The sequence below is a fragment of the Ursus americanus genome, chromosome 10 (assembly GCF_024610735.1).
Source record: "Ursus americanus isolate L20-20 chromosome 10, mUrsAme1.1.p, whole genome shotgun sequence".
NCBI lineage: Eukaryota > Metazoa > Chordata > Mammalia > Carnivora > Ursidae > Ursus > Ursus americanus.
In genome coordinates this window covers 3807593-3825774 of record NC_142136.1, presented here as the reverse complement: position 1 = coordinate 3825774, position 18182 = coordinate 3807593, and the positions used below count along the sequence as shown (strand labels likewise).

General features: G+C 43.8%; 1 protein-coding gene across 2 annotated transcripts in view; it reads left to right on the top strand.

Annotated features, from left to right (window-relative positions):
- Window positions 1–18182, top strand: part of MYO16 (myosin XVI) — a 580200-nt gene that overhangs the window by 360167 nt on the left and 201851 nt on the right. For both annotated transcript variants that reach the window (XM_045772942.2, XM_087864977.1), the window contains exons 17-20: window positions 10557–10668; window positions 13749–13866; window positions 14679–14750; window positions 17085–17226. In XM_045772942.2, coding sequence (XP_045628898.2) covers window positions 10557–10668; window positions 13749–13866; window positions 14679–14750; window positions 17085–17226 — 444 coding nt within the window. The remainder of the gene's footprint in view (window positions 1–10556; window positions 10669–13748; window positions 13867–14678; window positions 14751–17084; window positions 17227–18182) is intronic.

Genomic DNA, 18182 nt, shown 5'->3' with positions numbered 1-18182 from the left:
GACTTAGATTTTGTGAGAATCCATGAGAAACTTTAAGACATGCTCTCTATCCAAAAGCAATCACATGGGTGCCATTTAATTTCTATATATTAAATAAGAACTATTAAATATTTGAGTGTGTGAATAAATAAAGTGGAGAAAGGAGAGTGTGTTAGTTAGGATTCTCTAGGGAAAACCAGTATATTTTATATATATATATATATATATATATGATATCCCATAGGATATATATGTATATCTATATAGATATAGATATACAGATACAGATATTTATATGCAGAATTGGCTCACACGACTATGGTGGCTGAGAAGTCCCAAGATGTGCGGTCTACAAACTGGAGACAGGAAAGCCTGTTCTGGCCTAGGGCCTGGGTCTGGCTGGTCAGGAAGAGAATCCTGGTGAGAAAGTGGCAAAGAGCAGGGTAGGTCAGTAGTAAGTCATGTGGTGGCCAGCTACAGTAGGAAGAGGGAAGAGGTGTGCAAAGTACAACAAACTAAGAATAGTCTGATGGGGAAGAGCCATGTTGTGAGGAGTCTTGGAAAACATGGAAGAGAATTGATGATGTAGGTGAAATGTTTATGAGTCGAACACTGACATGATGGCAGTACAGGTAGGGAAGATTAATCTGACAGAGGCTTGTGCATATAGTCATTTTCTTCAATCCAGAATGACAACTGCTTGTCAAGGCTGGCCTTGTTTTTTCATGGGGATACGTGTCCAGGCAATTTGTATAGTCTGATAAAGCACAATTGTGGAGGAAATGCACCGTTTTGGGGAGTTCGTACAAGGGACATCCAAACTGACAAGACTTCCCAGAGAAAGTGGGCTGCTGAGATCAATGCAACATACCCAGAATGTTCCATGGGACTTGGGTATGTGTGGGTTATGTTCCCAATGGAGAAAGCAGGATGAGTGAGGGCCCGGAGGTGGATGAGAGAGAGGTCTGTATGAGGGACCAAGGGAAGTTACGTGTAGCATGAGCTCAGAGGACACGCAGAGGCTAGGGGAGCAGGACACATGGCTCCTGATGGTACAGGCTTTTCATGGCCACACTGGGGAGTTAGGATTTAAGGGTTTTGACCTGGAACGTGAGTTCACTAAATTTACATTCCGAAAAGATAACTTTGCCTTTAGTGCAGAAACTAGGTTGGAGGTGAGCAGGAATGGGTTCTGGGAGACCAGGCTCCTGCAGTGCTGGAGGGGATTTGAACCCATGCAGACCATATACCAGAGTCCCTGGGCGTCCGCTGAGAGGCTGAAGGCTGCGGGGAACGTGGAGGAAGGCCCACCTCTTGGATCCACGGTGCATGAAGAATCCCGGCTAGGGGACATTCCACACGGTGTTGGAGGAGAAAGAGAGAGGTGTGGATGCTGTGAGTGTTGTCATCGGTCAGACCGAAAGAGTGAAATAGGGCAGGTAATAGAAATAATTCGTTTGACACGAAAGCAGAAGTCCTTTTTAGGACAACCACGTTGAAAGAGGTGGGTTACCATCCATGTGGTGCTTTCGCAGGGTCAGCGTTGCAGAAACACTTGGCTCGAGTTCTGAGTTCACGGGCAGGCCCCAGAGGAGAGAGGGCACAGTGCACTCCCCAGCAGTGGACATTGGTAGACAGTGCCGTGTCTGCCTCTCATTTTCTGTCCTATTACATATTATAAGAGTTTCAGCATAGTTGCCTACCCCAGGATTTAAAACACAGGGGCATGGTGAAGTTTATCCTTCACAGCAGCGTAATGAACGTGACCTTGCACACGGCTTTTTCGTAACGATCTTCCCCGAGGAGGACTTCCGTACCTGTTCAGCCTTGCCCGGAGCATGTTCATGTCTTTACATATAACAAGGACTGCCTCTCCCGTGCACAGAGCTGGGACCGGGCTCGGGGTGACTCCGTATGAACTACGAGCTCCTCCCCCATTCCTGCAGATGCAGCCCCTCTGGCCAGCGGCTTGTTAAGCAGGTGCATGAAAGCAGACCAAGCCACCCATTCCGAGCAAAAACCTCTCTCCAGCCCCATTTCACTCATTTAAATATTGATCATTGTCTGGGAGTGCCTCTGTGAAAAGGCCAGGGGAGGTGCCCCTTCCTTGGGCAGAAGAGGCCCACGCTGGACACAAGGCTTGGGGCCTGGTTGCAGACCAGAGGTCGGACCCCCAGACACTTGCCTGGGCAAGATGCAGCCGACTGCGTCCTTGGGCCTCCACCCCCAGCTCTTCGAATTAGACATTTTCAAGAAACCAGTTAGTTGACCATAAGCATTCACTATTTGAAAGATGGTGAGAGTTTAGAATTTGTTTCACCAGATGTTCTGAAGAAATACTCTGACTGATGAGAAAAATATGGACAAACTATTCTGGGAATGTCACAGGACCCAAAGTCTTTCTGAATGCATAATTTATTAAATGGATTCTGTTTTTTTCCTGAAGACCGCTGGCAGGGTTTCCTCTTTCCAAACAAAATAGTTTGCGGCTAATATATTAATATTTTCATTGGTGGAGATTTATGTATCCGAACCTGTGGTTAATAAAAACCTTATTCATATCCCGTTGGGGGGGGGATTTAAAATTCGCTAATACTTTCCAGATAGTTTAAAAACAATAAAGAAAAGAATTTCCTTTTTAGGAGCAAGGTGGGGGCGGTTGGGCAAGAAGGGGCAGTTTACCACCTTCGTCAGTAAACTAGTAAACAGTCCTCTCTGCGTTGATGCCAACTGTTTGCTTTTGCCTTATCTGGTTTCTGTTTACATATTAAACACCCCCAAGTAGAAGGCAGCTTTGCCCACAATAGAGAAGACATTGTTCTTTTGTATTTATAAGGGGCAGATAAACCCCTGAGAGCTTCATCATGTTTAACGTCTGCGAGCTTCTGACATGGTGAATGGGCCATGCACGGGGCTTTATTAGTAATATCTTTTATTTGTGTTCGAGCCTTCCTTCCCAGTGTGTCCTGGGCACAGAGTTGGCTTGTGTCTGGCCCACGGTGCTGACCAGCGAGCACAGGCTGGGAAGCTGATTTTTCTTTGTTAATTAATTTTATATTGAGATATAATTGACATACAACATTGTGTTAAGTTTAAGGTGTAAGATGTGTTGGTTTGATACATACTATATATATTGTAATGCCTCTATCCTGTCACATAATTATTATTTCTTTCTTATGGTGAGAACAATTAACATCTAGTCTCTTAGCAACTGTGAAGTTTGTAAGTTATGTTGACTGTAATCACTGCGCTGTGCCTTGCGTCTCCAGAATGTATCCATTTGCTAGTTGCACGTCTGTTATTTTAATGTTCCTGGCACCACTGGGAGACAGGAGCCACTGGCACCCGGAGGGGACACAGGCCCTTGAAATTCCGTGGTGGAGTTTTTTTTGCAAACAGTCGTTGTTTGTATTTGATATTCAGATCATATCACCACTACCTTGAATTCCCACTCCTCGTGTCAGAGTGATGCCATTGACAGGTTTTTATATAAATCTAAAGACAAAGCTGCCATAGGACCGAGTTCTTGCACCCCTTGGCATTTATCCTAGAAAAACAAAGACTTCCATTTACCCGAAAACCTGCACATGAATGTTCATACAGCTTTATTCATAATAGTCCCAAACTAGAAACAACCTAGATGTTCCTCCGATGACCACATGGTGTGACAAAGTGTGGTCCATTCCTCCTCCCGTGGAATGCGACTCAGCAATGAAATGAAACAAATTACCGAGACACACAACACGCTGGGAGACTCTCTAGAGAATTATGCTCCTGTTTTTTGAAATTCATAGTTTTATGGAGGTTTTTTTTTCCTGGTTATATATAATAATCATTGATTCTTGGGAAATTGGAGAATATGTAACAAAAAAAAAAAAGAAAGAAAGAAAAGAAATGTACCTCCAATCTGCCATCTATCCTTCTGTCTTTCTACTTTGGTTTCCTGAAACCTTTTATTTATTTATTTATTTATTTATTTAATATTGATTTATTTATTTATTAGAGACAGCCAGCGAGAGAGGGAACACAAGCAGGGGGAGTGGGAGAGGAAGAAGCAGGCTCCTAGTGGAGGAGCCTGATGTGGGCCTCGATCCCGGAACGCCAGGATCACGCCCTGAGCTGAAGGCAGATGCTTAATGACTGCGCCACCCAGGAGCCCCTCCTGAAACCTCTTAAACTCACCCATGGAGATATAGAGAAAATAGCACAGCTCCATGATTCAAAGTTATCCAAGGGAAAGTAAAACTATGAGTCGATCATGGAAGTTACAGAGCGTGCGATGGTGCTGGGTCTGGATGCTGAGCTTTGTGAGGATGAAGACTGGGGGTTGGTTGGTTCTCTATCCGAGTCTGTGTATTTGCCCCTGCTTTTAAAAACCTGCTTAATAGAAACTTTATTAAGTAACACATTTCACATCTATTAGGACTTTGGTGTGACTCATCAATTTAGTAACCGAGAAAGTTACTTTTCCTAGAATTTGCCTCAAGAAGGATTGACCATGCTTAACATTTGGAGAGAAGAAATGAACAGGAATAGTGGTAGAGACAAGGTCTGCTGAGAAGCAGTACTTAACACGTCTCCTTGGGGTGACCAATTCAGCCAACACTTACGATCAAGAGTCTTCACTCTTTAAAAATATAATTTTATATAGTTGATAGCAGTGTTATCACAATTTCTACAAAATTGGACTTCCTAATTTCCAGTGTTTTTGTCCTTTTGTTGTTGTTGTTGTTGTTAATGAAACCTAAGAGCATTTAGTCAGGACTGACTTTCTCAGAGGAACAACAGTGTGTTCTTCGGCGTGTCTTCAGAGAAACATGGGGACTTGGATCTGCTCCTTGGTAGAATATTTCTACTAGTTCCCGAAATCAGGATGGACATAACTTTCCCACCATAGAACTTTATTTTCTACTTTTGATATAATTGACCTACTAAATCAGCTTGTCCTTCCCTGTTTCACAGACAATGGCATTATATAGTAATAATCCACATTTAAACACATGATAAAAATGAGGGTACGCTCATCTTCCTCATTGACTATCTCATTTCACGTCTTTCCTCCACCACCGAACAGAGGGACCAGCATGCGATTACACTCAGTCAAGATTTGTATGGAAGTAAATTTCTGACTTCACATCATTGAATTTACTTCAGTGCACATTATTTGCTTCTTGATAGGACTGTAAATAGAATTATCCGTAGTCCTGTTGAGAGCTAAATGTGTTGTTACGACTACGGAGTTTTAATATGTACTGATGACATTTCATAGATGCACGTTAAATATTGCTTCGGCACAGGCACACATGTGTCAAATATGTGTGTACGTCTGCGTGTCATGCCTGGAGTATGAGCGTAAAGAGTTGAATCGTACGCTTTGAAATTTCTTGGTGTGAAGTGACACTGTTTTACTACAGGGACACACTTAGGGCATGAATATTGCCATCCGACGGCAATAAAAGGTCATCTAACACAACCTAATTTCTAATCCTTGACTTTCTTTTCAGCAAACCCATTTAAGTGGCTGTCAAGCCTCAGCTTACCTACTAATGACAGGAAGCTTACTACCTTAAAAGCAGTGCGTGGCTCTCCAAAAAGTTAATTAGAAAATATTTTCTGATGCTGCACTGAAACCTACCTCCTTCTGGGTTCTCATCACATACTTGGATTTATGTAAAAACCCTATTACATAGCAAATTGTCAATAAAAAGTCATATTGATGATGATGATGATGGGATGATGACAATGACAGTAGCTACAGATTTACCATTAAGGTAGCCCAACTTTACATATTGCCTTTGGTCGGATTACTGTTTGCAGCAATTAAGCCCTTCGGATTTTGCTCACTCGTGCTAAGCCAGTCTTAGTGGTGTGGTGTGAATTTGGGGACAAGATGTATGTTTGGGTCTGGCTGACCTAGACTGCCGAATTCCTTTCCTTAGCTCACCGTCCGATGCACTGGCTTTCCCTTTCATCTTCACCACCACTGAATTCCATTATCACATCAAAGATGCTTCAGCCATGTCTGGGCTGTTCGCTGGAGGCCTCCCCACCGTGGCAGAGACCCCTGCCCAGAGGTAGCACGAGCTCCGCTGCGTTTCCCAGATGCTCCCCCGAGCTGGGAGCTACTCCATTTCCGGCCCGCAGTGCAAGCATAGGACTGGTCTTCCCTGCACGAAACTTGTAACTGAGCTCGGGGAGCCCCGGAGGCTCCATACCCAGTGTGTGCTGGTCCGCGCTTATAGCTGGGGGGCATTCTAGAAGCTTCAGCTCCCTTCTACCCTAAATGGGTGCATGATAGGTTCTCTCTTCAAGGTCAATGTGAGGATGAACTGTAGCAGGGCTTCTAAAAAATACAGTCGAAATGATCAGTTCCCATTGCCTTTCCCTTTGGGTAGAATTAGTCAAACAGTGTTAATCCACATACAGGTTTTAACATTACACAACCTGCATGGTAACTCTTGTGCTCCGTGGTAGAAGCTTCATCTGGAGCATTCCCGCGACTTGCTAAGCCTGTCAAAAACAAAATAGCAAAGATTCTTGGTTCAACAAATGACAATCTCTGATGCTTCTGACACTGGACTCGGAGGTAATCTCTGTGTTGCCAAACATCACTGTTCCAAGTTATATAAGTTAGGAGGAGATGATTTAAAAAAAGATCATTTGAGTAGTAAGTGTATTCTTTTGAGTCATAAAAGAGATGATATAAAACACATTGAGTTCTAAGATTTCAGTCCTGGGAATTGTGGGACCATTAATTATTAGGTGACAAGTTGGAAATAGTCAGATGAAACACTTAACACAGGTTCATCTAAGGTGGTTTCCAACCACTGTGTTGAGATGATGGGAAGACCTCACTGGAGTATGGCTTCCACCAGGGAGTCTGTAACCTGCACCCCCCAATCATCGTGAGCTATTTCCAAGGGTTAGAAACATCTGGAAATACCATGATAATATTGCTCGTGCGGTCGTGAACCTTGCATGCTACTTAATTTATCATGAAAAAATAGTCAAGAAGTGAGAACTATGGTCTATTCCTTTCATCTATTTATCTTATCTGTAGAAGAACAGGAAAACATATTTTATTGTTTAGAATATTCTGTATTGTCAGTAACATTTGTTATAATTTCTCAAAATGTTCCCTGATTTGAATTAGTTATTTGATTAAAAGCTTCGTTAATGACAGAGCACACGGACTAAAATCTGCCCACATGTGCAAGATACACTATTTCCAGGAAGCACTCACGCTGTACGTGTGCATTGTGACCTGAGTGTAGAAACCGTACCACACACTTGTTATCTTATTTCTTATAAAATCATCATGAACTAGAAGTGGAGAATTTTTTAGTCAATTTTTAATCTACTTATACTCCATTTTCCAGATAAGAAAATAAAGGTTTAAAATGTCATCAGAAAGGGTCAAACCAGACTTGATTCTAAGTCTGCAGATTCTTGATTGTAATATTTTCTGGGCGTATTTTTCAAGTATTTCTCTGTCTTTGTGTGTGGTTTCATTAATAAATGAGGTCAAAGGGAAAGTGAGTACTTTTAATCTCCAAAAAATAAACTTTCAAATTTTTTTTCTGATACTAACCTTTCCGTTTGAAGATACAGTTTTGCAGATAGCCAAGAACTATACTTCTAGTGATCATTCTAGATGTTACTGAATAGTGGGAGAAATTTTAAACTTATATAGAAGACATTGAGTTCTGTTGTGGGTGGGGGGAGGTCATTTTCATGCCAACAAGTTTTCTGGCCACAGAGGAAAATACAACCAATGTTCAAGCATCATTCCTCCATCAGGCAAACTGCCCTCTGAAATCCTCGATTGTGATTGGGTTTCTCCTGGACCATTTCGTACTTAACACCCCATCGGCAACTACCAAGGTTAATTTCACATGGCTTCCTCCATCCGGGCTGTAACGGAAGTGACAATGCCAGTTCTCACGGCTCCACGCAGCACGTCACAGCTGCTGGAAATTCTCTACCATAAGGACACAAAACATGGGGGATGGGGGCGCTGAAATATTTTAAATGGCTGTAGGTAGGGCTTCTTAATTGATTACTTTTTATTATTGTCCAAGAAACCATGGTATTTTGCCTCTTTGACTCTCTAATGTTCCCAGGGGCCCCTTGTTCTTTGCAAGAGGTTTGGCGACGCCTCTTGATGGGATACTGACCTAGGCCATGGCATCAAGTTAGTGGGAAAGAAAAGACGGCGTCAGGGACTTGGGAAACTGCTGGGGGAGCCAGGAGAATTGAGAGAGGTTGCAGGTTCCTATTTTTAAGACTTTCGAGGCACTACAGTTTTGTAAATTTTAGGCAAAATGACTCTGACCACCATAACCCAGGTTCTCACTGTTATTGCTGCCCTTGAGCTTTTCCTTTGGTCCCACTGCCCCAACCCCCAACTCAGCCGTCCTGGTCAGACAGCGGAGGACGTCTGGAGAGAGAGCCAGCAGCAGGCGAGCTGGGCTTCAGCCCCACCTGGGCCCTCCGCAGCGGCCCCTAGACTTCTGACACCTCCTGCTTGGCGGTCATATCCCTTTTCCACAGCAGATATTCCAGATTCTTCCAACCTCCTCAAGCCAAGGTCGCCCGGCCATCTAATCCAACTTCTGACTCTTAGAAACACTGAAGCTCAAAGGGGCTGCTCTGAGGTGCTAGCTGCCTCCGGACCCTATTTATCACCTTACCTGGTAGGTCAGAGAGGCCATGTCCCTTCCACCGTCCACCGTACCTGGTTCCAAGCCCTCTTTCCTCCTCGCGAATTTCTGCTCCTCAAAACCCCCACCGCTCCCGTTCTGTCAGCCTCTTATCCGGGTTCCGTGGGCTTCCAGCTCAGCACGTGACTATTCCGAAGGCCCTCCCAGTCCCCACCCCAGAGGCTGGACTGTGTCACTTGTGTGCTTCAGAGCTGGGACCGAGGGAGGAGACGGGCTCACAGCCCCACCAACTGTGATCTGTGTCCTCCCCACAACACCACGCATTTCCTTGTTTCTGTCGTCTCTTTTCTGTCCCCATCCACCAGACTTAAAAGTGTTAGCCTTTTGTTTTGATGACTCTGGCTTATTGTGATTTTCCTTGTCCCTTCCTGAACATTCAGTTCTTTCTTCATCCCTAGAACGTTAGTGTCTTCTTTGGGGTGAGCTCACCCAGTCACATGGTTTCAGTCATCGGCACGTTGATGAGTTCCAGATCTTGTTTTCTAGGCTTTTCTGAATTTCAGGTCCTTCCAGCCGATTATTTTTTGGAATTCTACTCGAACTTCAATGAGTAGTTCAAAGCCAACATGACTGATACGAAATAGAAGACTTTCTCCCTCAACAACATACCCCTCCTTCTGAGAACGCCCTGCTGCATGAGGTGCCTCTGCAGCCCGTTTCCCCAGACGTCATCTTGAAAAGCATCATTAATGCCTCTCTCTTCTCTTCTCTGTGCCGTCTGTCCCCTCACCCAGCCAGATCTGCCTCCACAACACCTCTGTCCCTCCTCTTGTCTTCACCACCGCTGATCCCACTGGCTCACCCAGCACCCGTAGTAGCCCTGCCCGTTCCTGGTAATCTTCCACTGACTATCAGAATACTCATTTCCACACACCAGTCTGATCCTGCCCTTTCTTTGTTTCAAGACCTTTAGGACAGCCCACCATTTCTAAGACATAATGGCAGCTGTTTTGCAAGAGAGACAAAACTCTGACTACCTCTCCAGGCTCAAGTTCTGCTTCTCTCTCCACAGGCTCGAATTCTGCCGACATGCTTGAGTCCCTATATGCACCATGCGTGGTCAAGGCTGTGTGCCTTGGTATATGTTGCTAAGCCTTCCAGGGGCACCCTTGAGTCCTGCATTTGCTTGGAAGATTCTTATTTAAGTGTCAGCTCTTGGAAGGGAAGCCTCTTCCTCTCCCCCAGGCTTTTCTCATCATCCACTCTGGGTTTGGTCCCCTTCCTGAATACTTACAAACACCTCTTGCCCATCTCTGTTATTCTGCTCCCATACTCTACTGTACGTTGTATAGGACATTCTCTCCTTCCTGAGCACAGCAATACACCGCTTTCATTGGTGCTGAGCTTCCCAGGACGAGCCTTTTCTCTTTATACCCTCAGCTGCTAGTACTCTGTATTTGGGAAGGGATCCCTATGTGATTGTTGCATGAGAGGCATAAATCAACAGATTAATCAGCCACCACATAATTAAAGGATATTGGTGAGAAGAAATAATAAGTTACTCTAAATTAAAAGTCTTTAATAAAAGTATTAATTACAAAGCATAGGATAGGACCCAGCAGGTTTCTATGTGACGTACATAAAACATCTGTGACCTTCTCCTTTAGGTAGGAAGGGGACAACTCAGGTGAGAACCAAGTAAAACAGGGTAAATAGGTTCTGGTACAACAAGAACTTTTTTTTCCTTCCTGAAACATCATGTGCTATTATGTGTCAAAGCCTTGTAAACACAGGGTACACAATGTCCAGGTGACTGCTATTATTCTAGAGACCAAATATGGCGGAAGTGACTTCTAACCACTGCAGTTTGACCACAAGCCAAGCCATAAGGCTGTGTGCTTTCTGTTCTCACAGGTATTTGAACCAGACCCTACCAGACGATATGTCAACAGCAGAACACTCTCTGAACAGGGAGAAATTCGCTATTTTGAAACAAGCCCTGAGTGTAATCGGCTTCAGTCACTTGGTGAGTCATACCGTAAATATTTCACTGAGAAAGCTACCCTTCGACTAACGTACAAGAGTTATTCATTCAAAAACATGTACCGAGTCCCTATCATATTCCGGATATTGGTGGGAATACTCACGATTTAGCAGAGAATAAGCCTCAATGACTGTCTCCTAGAGTTTACATTCTCGTGGGGGAGTTAGACAACACTGTGCGCAGGGTCACAGGTCCTGTGAAGACAAATAGTGACCAGAGGAGAGGGCATGTCTTTCCAAGAGGGTGGTTGAGGAGACCTTTTCCCAGATGAACCGTGTGAGCAAATAGGTCAAAGAACTGTGCATTGACCAACTCCAGAGAGAACTGGCAAATAGGAGGGAGCTGTTTGCTGCTAAGAATCGCTTTGGAAAGTAACCTGATGACTTACTACCTTACCTTTCTGTGCAACGTAAAGCTTTTTTTTGTTCTTCAAGAATTACCAAACACAATTTAAGATGTTCAAACCACTGCTCTACAATAGAAATTTCTGTAATCATGGGAATGTTCTGGATCTGTGCTCATCAGTATGGTAGGTCCATATGTGTGGCTAGCAGGCACTTGAAATGTGGCTAGTGCCAATAAGGAAATGGATTTTTGATTTTTCGTACTTTTAATAAATTTAAATGTAAGTAGCCTTGTGCGATCAGTAGTTACTGAATCAGACAGCACAGGTCTAGTGGACAAGACAGCTGAAACGAGCTAAGCCTGGAGACCCTCACCATCCCCTCAAATTTCTCTTCCCCTTACACGTTAGCTGTTCCCTCCTCATTCATAGGTGTCATTTTGAATTATAGCCAGTTCCTCATTGGCAGTTAATATGAGATTGCAGGGGTAACTTTGGAATGCCAGTAGTTAGCAACCTGGATTTAGCCGTAGATTTATATATCTTCTTTTTCTTTTAGTAAGTTGATGGATTTGGATCTTTGTTTTTGCTTTTTATTTTTCCCTAGCCCCCATGGATACAGCTCACGGGGCAGTGAGGTGTGGGGAAGGGTGGGGAGAGGGGACTCACCCTAAAGGAAATAGCTCTGGGTACTTCACCCTCGCCCCACTCAGAGATGGGAATTCTAGGGACACACAATCTTACGGTATCTTGTTTATTCTTTTTTTCTCTCTCTCTAATGATCCAATCTCTCTATTTCTGTCTTTTAGTGACTCCCACCCATTTGCACTTTTCTGTCCTTGCATTTGCTACTGTTGTACTTTTTTGTTATTTTTCCCCCTTCTTCTGTGCCTGAAATTTCTGCTTCCTTCTAGGAAACCGGGATAAAGCCATGGGTAAGGAATCATTCTACCAAAGTATCCGTTGCTTGGAAACAGGGCTTTAAAAATCCATGATTGAGTCTCAAAGGCAGGGCAACCAAAATATGCTTTCCACCTAAGGTAGCTAATAAGAGAATCCAACAATCTTTTTGGTAAAAAGAAATATGTGCATTTTAACAAAAGACATGAAAATAATTGCTTCACTGTGATCCTTTAGGGTGACGGGTATGGTGACATTTTAGCGCATTTAGGAGGGACTGATCATGTCTGGTAAGACTAGAAGGAAGGTATTTCTGGGCTGGCAAGGCCCTCAAGGAAGACTTGCTTATAAGGTGCCTCCCCCTATGCCCTGAGGGATGGCGGGGGACTGTTGCTCACGCTCCATAGACCCAGGACAGCAGCCCTCTGCTCACAGGGCGTAGTGTTCAGCACACCGGAATTCGTAGTGTGGCTAGTGGTCATACTGTCTCCACCACTAAACTCTGAGATCCTGGAGGTCCGAACAAAGCCTTCATGACCGTGTCTCCAGAGCCCCCACGTCACAGGGCACTGGAACATCTACTGAGGAGTGACTGGGTTTATTACAGAGGGGAAGCAGTTGTCAGGTAGCGTGAGGAGTAAACTGTGACCCAAACCAGTGTAAGTGAGTAACATTTGAAGCCATACCCTGTGATTTGCGGGTCACCAAAGCCGTGTGTAAGTAATGCCACAATCCCAGAGTATCGTATATCTAAAAACTACTCAGACACCGTCCTTGTCAGCGTTCTCATTTTAAAGTTGGTAGAGTTAACCTTTGTGGTGAAAACTAACGGTTCTAGGGGAGATTCATGGAGGTCCTAAGGGCTGCATTGTTCCATCTATATTTTATAAAGCAAATACGGGTTGTTCTTAGTAAATTTTCACAGGCAGCAGCTTTTTATTTCAAAATTACAGATTAGGAAAATGAGAATTTAAAAGATTATGTCACTTGCCCAGCATGAAACTTAACCAGAGTTACTATTGATAGCATGATACTAAATATTTGTTCTAGAGAAGTATTTCTCAGCTTACAACCTTTTCTCGATTTTTCATTGTCGCCACAAAATGACTGTCCATAAACCAAATTTAAGGTCCAATTTCTTTCCTTATGCAGAGTTCCAGATTCTCAGATCTCCTCTTTCAGCAGACACTCTCTTATTTCCTTCTCCCTTCTGCTCAAAAATAGCTCTTGCCAACATCCATTTCTTTCTCTTTTCCTTAAAATACCTTAAAAACAATTAGCATTTTTAAAATCTAGGCATAGATGTTTGTATCGTGCCTTCCTGAATTTCCCAGCAGAAGTGAGAAGTCCTCTAATCATACCATCAGTTTATCGTAGAAGGGGCATAACGGGAAGATGGACATCACAGCCCGTGTCCTCTTGGGAAGCCGCCTCAGCGTGCGGCCCCGCGTCAGCCCGGGGAGTACGTGTGCAATCTGACCGCGCCGGTGATGGCCCGCCAGTCCGACCCATCAGGACACAGTGATTCATGTTTCAGTATGAGATCTATCTAGAAACTGTCGATTTATATCAGAGTGCCACTTCCTTACTCTCTTTTAAGGAGCAGAGACATTGATTTAGAGGAAATGTGCATGAAAGCAATTTTGGTTTCTAGCTGGAGATGGGTAGTTCTCTTACCAGACACTCAGGATCTGAAAAGTCACAGCCCCACCAACAGGGTCCACATCAGCTTTTTAAGCTATTAGGTTTTTAAAGGATTTGTCTTTTCATCTTTCTTCTAAGCAACTCTATGTGTTTTCTGTCTTTGTAAAACGCGTAGGAGGTAGAGAATCTGTTTGTGATCCTGGCAGCAATATTACACATTGGAGACATTCGATTCACTGCTCTGACCGAGGCCAACTCTGCATTTGTCTCTGACCTCCAGCTTCTGGAACAAGGTCAGTGGAACAGAGCTCTCATTAACCTCATGGGTGTGCAGCTTTGCAGACCTGCCAGTAGGTGGAGACAAAGTACAGAAAAGCCAGGCAGAAGAAGCCCTTTCTTCCCAGAGCAGAATTCAGAGAGGTGGAAAAATATTAATAATAATAAAAATAATAATAAGAGAGCTACATCCACTTTGTTCTTCTTTCTTATAAATGGTTTGGGGAATGAATAGCGATACGTATGTGATGTTCTCATGCTTCCCACATTTACAGAGTCGATTCTTAGGCACATACTTGTGTTTATTTATGTTGTTCTAAATATTCTCCACCCCCACCCACCCCTGCCGCCCAGTGTATTTTGGGGGCATGTTATTAGCCAAACATTTTAAACAATATAATTACTTCCCTTCAAAGGTCTTGCCAAAAACCTCTCTATCCCCTTTGAAGTTGCCTTGTTAGTCACTCCCAGATTTTTTCAAAATACCTTCAAACCACAAATCGTCAATGAACATCACATCTTCACCTCATATCAAAGTAATTTAACCAGGGGCCGGGAGAAACACCCAGGGCCATCCGTGAAGGCAAGGAGGGAAAAGACCTGTAGTGATTTAAGGCAGGAGCCCCAGCAGCTCATTAGCGGTGTGATTACTGGAAGCGGTTTCTCTAGTTTACTTTGATAATTAAAGTGGTAGTTCAGTGTTCTGTAATACGCACAGCTCCTAATGGATCTATAGCATAAACTTATAAATAACAACCATAAAGTGTAATGTTCTCGCCATCCAAAAATATCTACTAACCTTATGTTTTCAACGGTGCTTTCATTTTAGTGGCCGGATTGTTACAAGTGCCAACCGACGAATTGGTGTGTGCTCTCACCACTGACGTCCAGTATTTTAAAGGTGAGCTTTATTATCCTCTGACGTTACCCTTTGTGCAGTTGGTGGTCTTCCTTGAGATATGGAGAGCAAAGGCAGCCTTCCTTTCCCCACCTCGGGTAACTGTTTCTATGAACTGAGTGCCCAATGAGAAAAGCATTATGAGCCCATTTGGTCACTTGCTGTGACTCTATGTTGGACACCCCTTGAAGCTCTTGAGAGACTGTTTTGATGAACTAGTCACCTTTTCTCGCTTATCAGTCATTTTAGACAAATCATCAATCCAAGAGGACATGCTCAGGTAAGTAATTGGGAGCGTCTGTGCATGCCCTGGCACCCTCGTCAGTGACGAGCGTCCTCTCCCCTCTACGGCGTAAGTCATAAGAAGAGCTGCCGTTTGCTGGGCGCTTATGAGCTGACGGGCGCTGTGCCAAGTACCGTAAATGCTGGGATTTTCACGCTATGAAGTGGGCATCATTTTTTCTTTTTAACAGATGTGAAGACTAAGATTCAAAGTGACTACGTAACTTTGCACGTCGAATCACTAGCAAAGGCACGTTTGGAACTAGAATCTAATGCTGTCCGACTCCCGCCATGACTCTCCACGTGCCACGTGCATCTCTCTGTGCTGTGGGCAAGGAGAGCGGGTTTCCCACATGTGCTTGGTTGGTCCCTAGAAATTGTTGCCCAGCCAACCTTCCTCTTCATGAAAGTTTGAGGACTCACCATCCTCTGATCTTTTTCTCGAAATCACCCGTCTTTACCTGCTGCTCCTCTTACCTACTTGCAGATGTTTCAGTACATGGCTTATCATTTCTGCCTCCTAGCTCTAGAGGGTTCCGTTCCATGTTCTGGAACCTTATGAATCTCCCCATTATCCAGGCATCTGTGCAAAAGTCATGTTGATGCCTCTTCCTCCTCCTTCTACCCTGAGTAGACCAGACGCCTGTCAGCTCTACTCCACAAATCTCTCTCCTCACTACCTTCTCTTCATCTCTGCCCCCACTGCCTTAAGATGTCATTCCTTCCCTAGATCACGGAACATCCTCTTTAATCTTTTATCTCATATTGTCTCCCTTCCCCACTGCTTCAGGAATGGTCTTTCTGAATCATATTCTGCAAATATGGTTTTCGTCCGTGGACAACAGCCTTTCAATGATGCTTCCAGCTCTTTCCGAGGAAGCCTCATCCCTTTAGGATAACGCAGCATGCCCTTTAGTATTCGGGCCCACTGCACTTTTATGCTTTATTCTGAGCCATTTTCCTACCAGCCCTTGCATCTAACTGTATTGTTTCTTGAACTTCTCCAAAATCATGTCTCATGACTTTTTAAAGAAAACTTGAACTCACCATTAGTATCTAGAATTTACTATACGCATGTTTTTCTGCTTACACTGTCTTTGTGTCTTTACTTGCCTGCCATGTTGGTGACGAATGAACACCCTCAATCATGTTGACTCTGGAGACCTTAACTCTATAATGTCATAAATGGCACACTTGCTTTCATGGCCACCTTGTTTGTTGATCTCGATGGCCTTGAACTTGTAGGTCTCTGAGTCTTCCTTACCTGCTGGTTTTTGTTTTTTGTTTCTTTTATCTCTGCCTATCTCAGAAGAAGTTCTCCTCCACTGACCAACAGTTCACTTAGCTGTTACTTCACACGGTCTTCATCCTACTACTTAACCCCCGGCTCGGCCGTGTGGCCCAGGTTAGCCGGGCTGGCCACAGCCCCGCAGTAGGAGTGCTAGACTCATCCTCCTCTCCGTCTCTAGCATCAAAGCTATCACAGGCTCAGCTCCATATCGTCCCTGTTTGTTTGTTTTCCTTGGTTTCTTCTGCAGTCTCTTCTAAAACCTTATCACTCAAGATTTCAATCACCGTCTCTTAGAGAATAACATAAACATTTCTACCTGAAGGCCCCAACCTGTTCCCAAACTCCACGCTCACTTTTTGGTTAGCTGGAGCATGTCTTTGAAAATATTTAAAATATGACTAATTTTCCAGATGGCCAGGTTTGCAAAGGCCTTGGGGACAATTCATATTCAAGCCAGAGAGCGGTTATCGGAACACTTGTTAAGAGGGCCCCGCCAACGGTTGGTTCCCTAACGGAGAGGAAATTTTACAGCCTGCTTCGAGATCCACAGCTGTGCTCAGGGTCGGTAACAGCGTCCATGGCCCTCTCTTTGGGAAACATTTTAAGCAAGAACTGGCAGAGACCTCATTTATTAGCGTTGTCGCGTGGTTCTGACACGTTTTGGCGTAGGGGGATGTGGAAGGGATAAAACGGATGTGCTCGGTCTTGTTTGCTTCTACGGGAGGGAAGCCTTGTTCAACCTCCTCTCCTTTCTGCCACTCCAGGAGACACCATCATCCGGCGACACACCGTGGAGATGGCTGAATTTTACCGGGATCTCCTGGCCAAGTCCCTGTTCAGTCGTTTGTTCAGCTTCTTGGTGGGCACCATGAACTGTTGCCTCCACAGTCAAGATGAGCACGGCAGGTAGGATTGACGGACGCGGGTCTGCAGTGTTACTCCTCTTGTCACCGACTAAAGGGGCTCCCCTCCTGCAGGCGCTTTGATTGACACACATTGATGAATTAATCAAATCATATCTCATGCGTAGAGATGCACATGCGTTCTCTCTGGACTGATGGTATTTATGGCCTTCTGAGCACCGAGAAATGTAAAAAAAAATCATTATAAATCTGGGAAGAAGATGTCTTGTTTAAAAATATCTAAAACACTTAACGTTTGTTGAGGAGTCCATGTCTCTCTTAGAACCAATTGGAGGATGTGTTTCTGATTAGTAAGCCTTCTATTTTCTTCACTTATTTGTAGGTTATTTGACAAAAGGTCTCTATGGTACTCATTTTGACTCATGGCCTTAATCACCTTTAAAGCAGTAGCTTTTCAGGACTATTTGATGATCTAAAAATTATAGACCTCCATGGCATCTTGTCAATGGAAAACTTTGTTAGTATTCTTGTCACTAATAATGACCTTGAGCAGGCCATTGAAAGAGGAAATGCATCCAGAAGTTTTCACACGTGTGCTTGTCTTTGAATGAAACCTTTTGAGAATTTCTTTGTTGTCCGTATAGAGTTCTTCACTAAATTCCTAAAAATTGCTGCCTTTGGAGGTTTCTTGGAAAACACTAGAAGTAACACATGTATTAATGGGACAGTTCTTAAAGAAGTGTGGGCATCTCAGAAGACTTCAAGGACAAAGGGACACTGAAGGCCTCATTAAAATGTGCACATGTAAATCTCACAGCACGTCAATACGGTCTGGGATTTGGGATCTAGGTGTAGTATTATCAATATTTTAGTAGCTCTACTTTAGAGTTTGGTATGGTGAGGATTCTTGGGTTTATAATTATTTATTGTCAGTTAGTTTGTCATTTTCCTTTAAATATGAAAGTAATTCACAGAATGATACTAATATGCTAAGTCTTA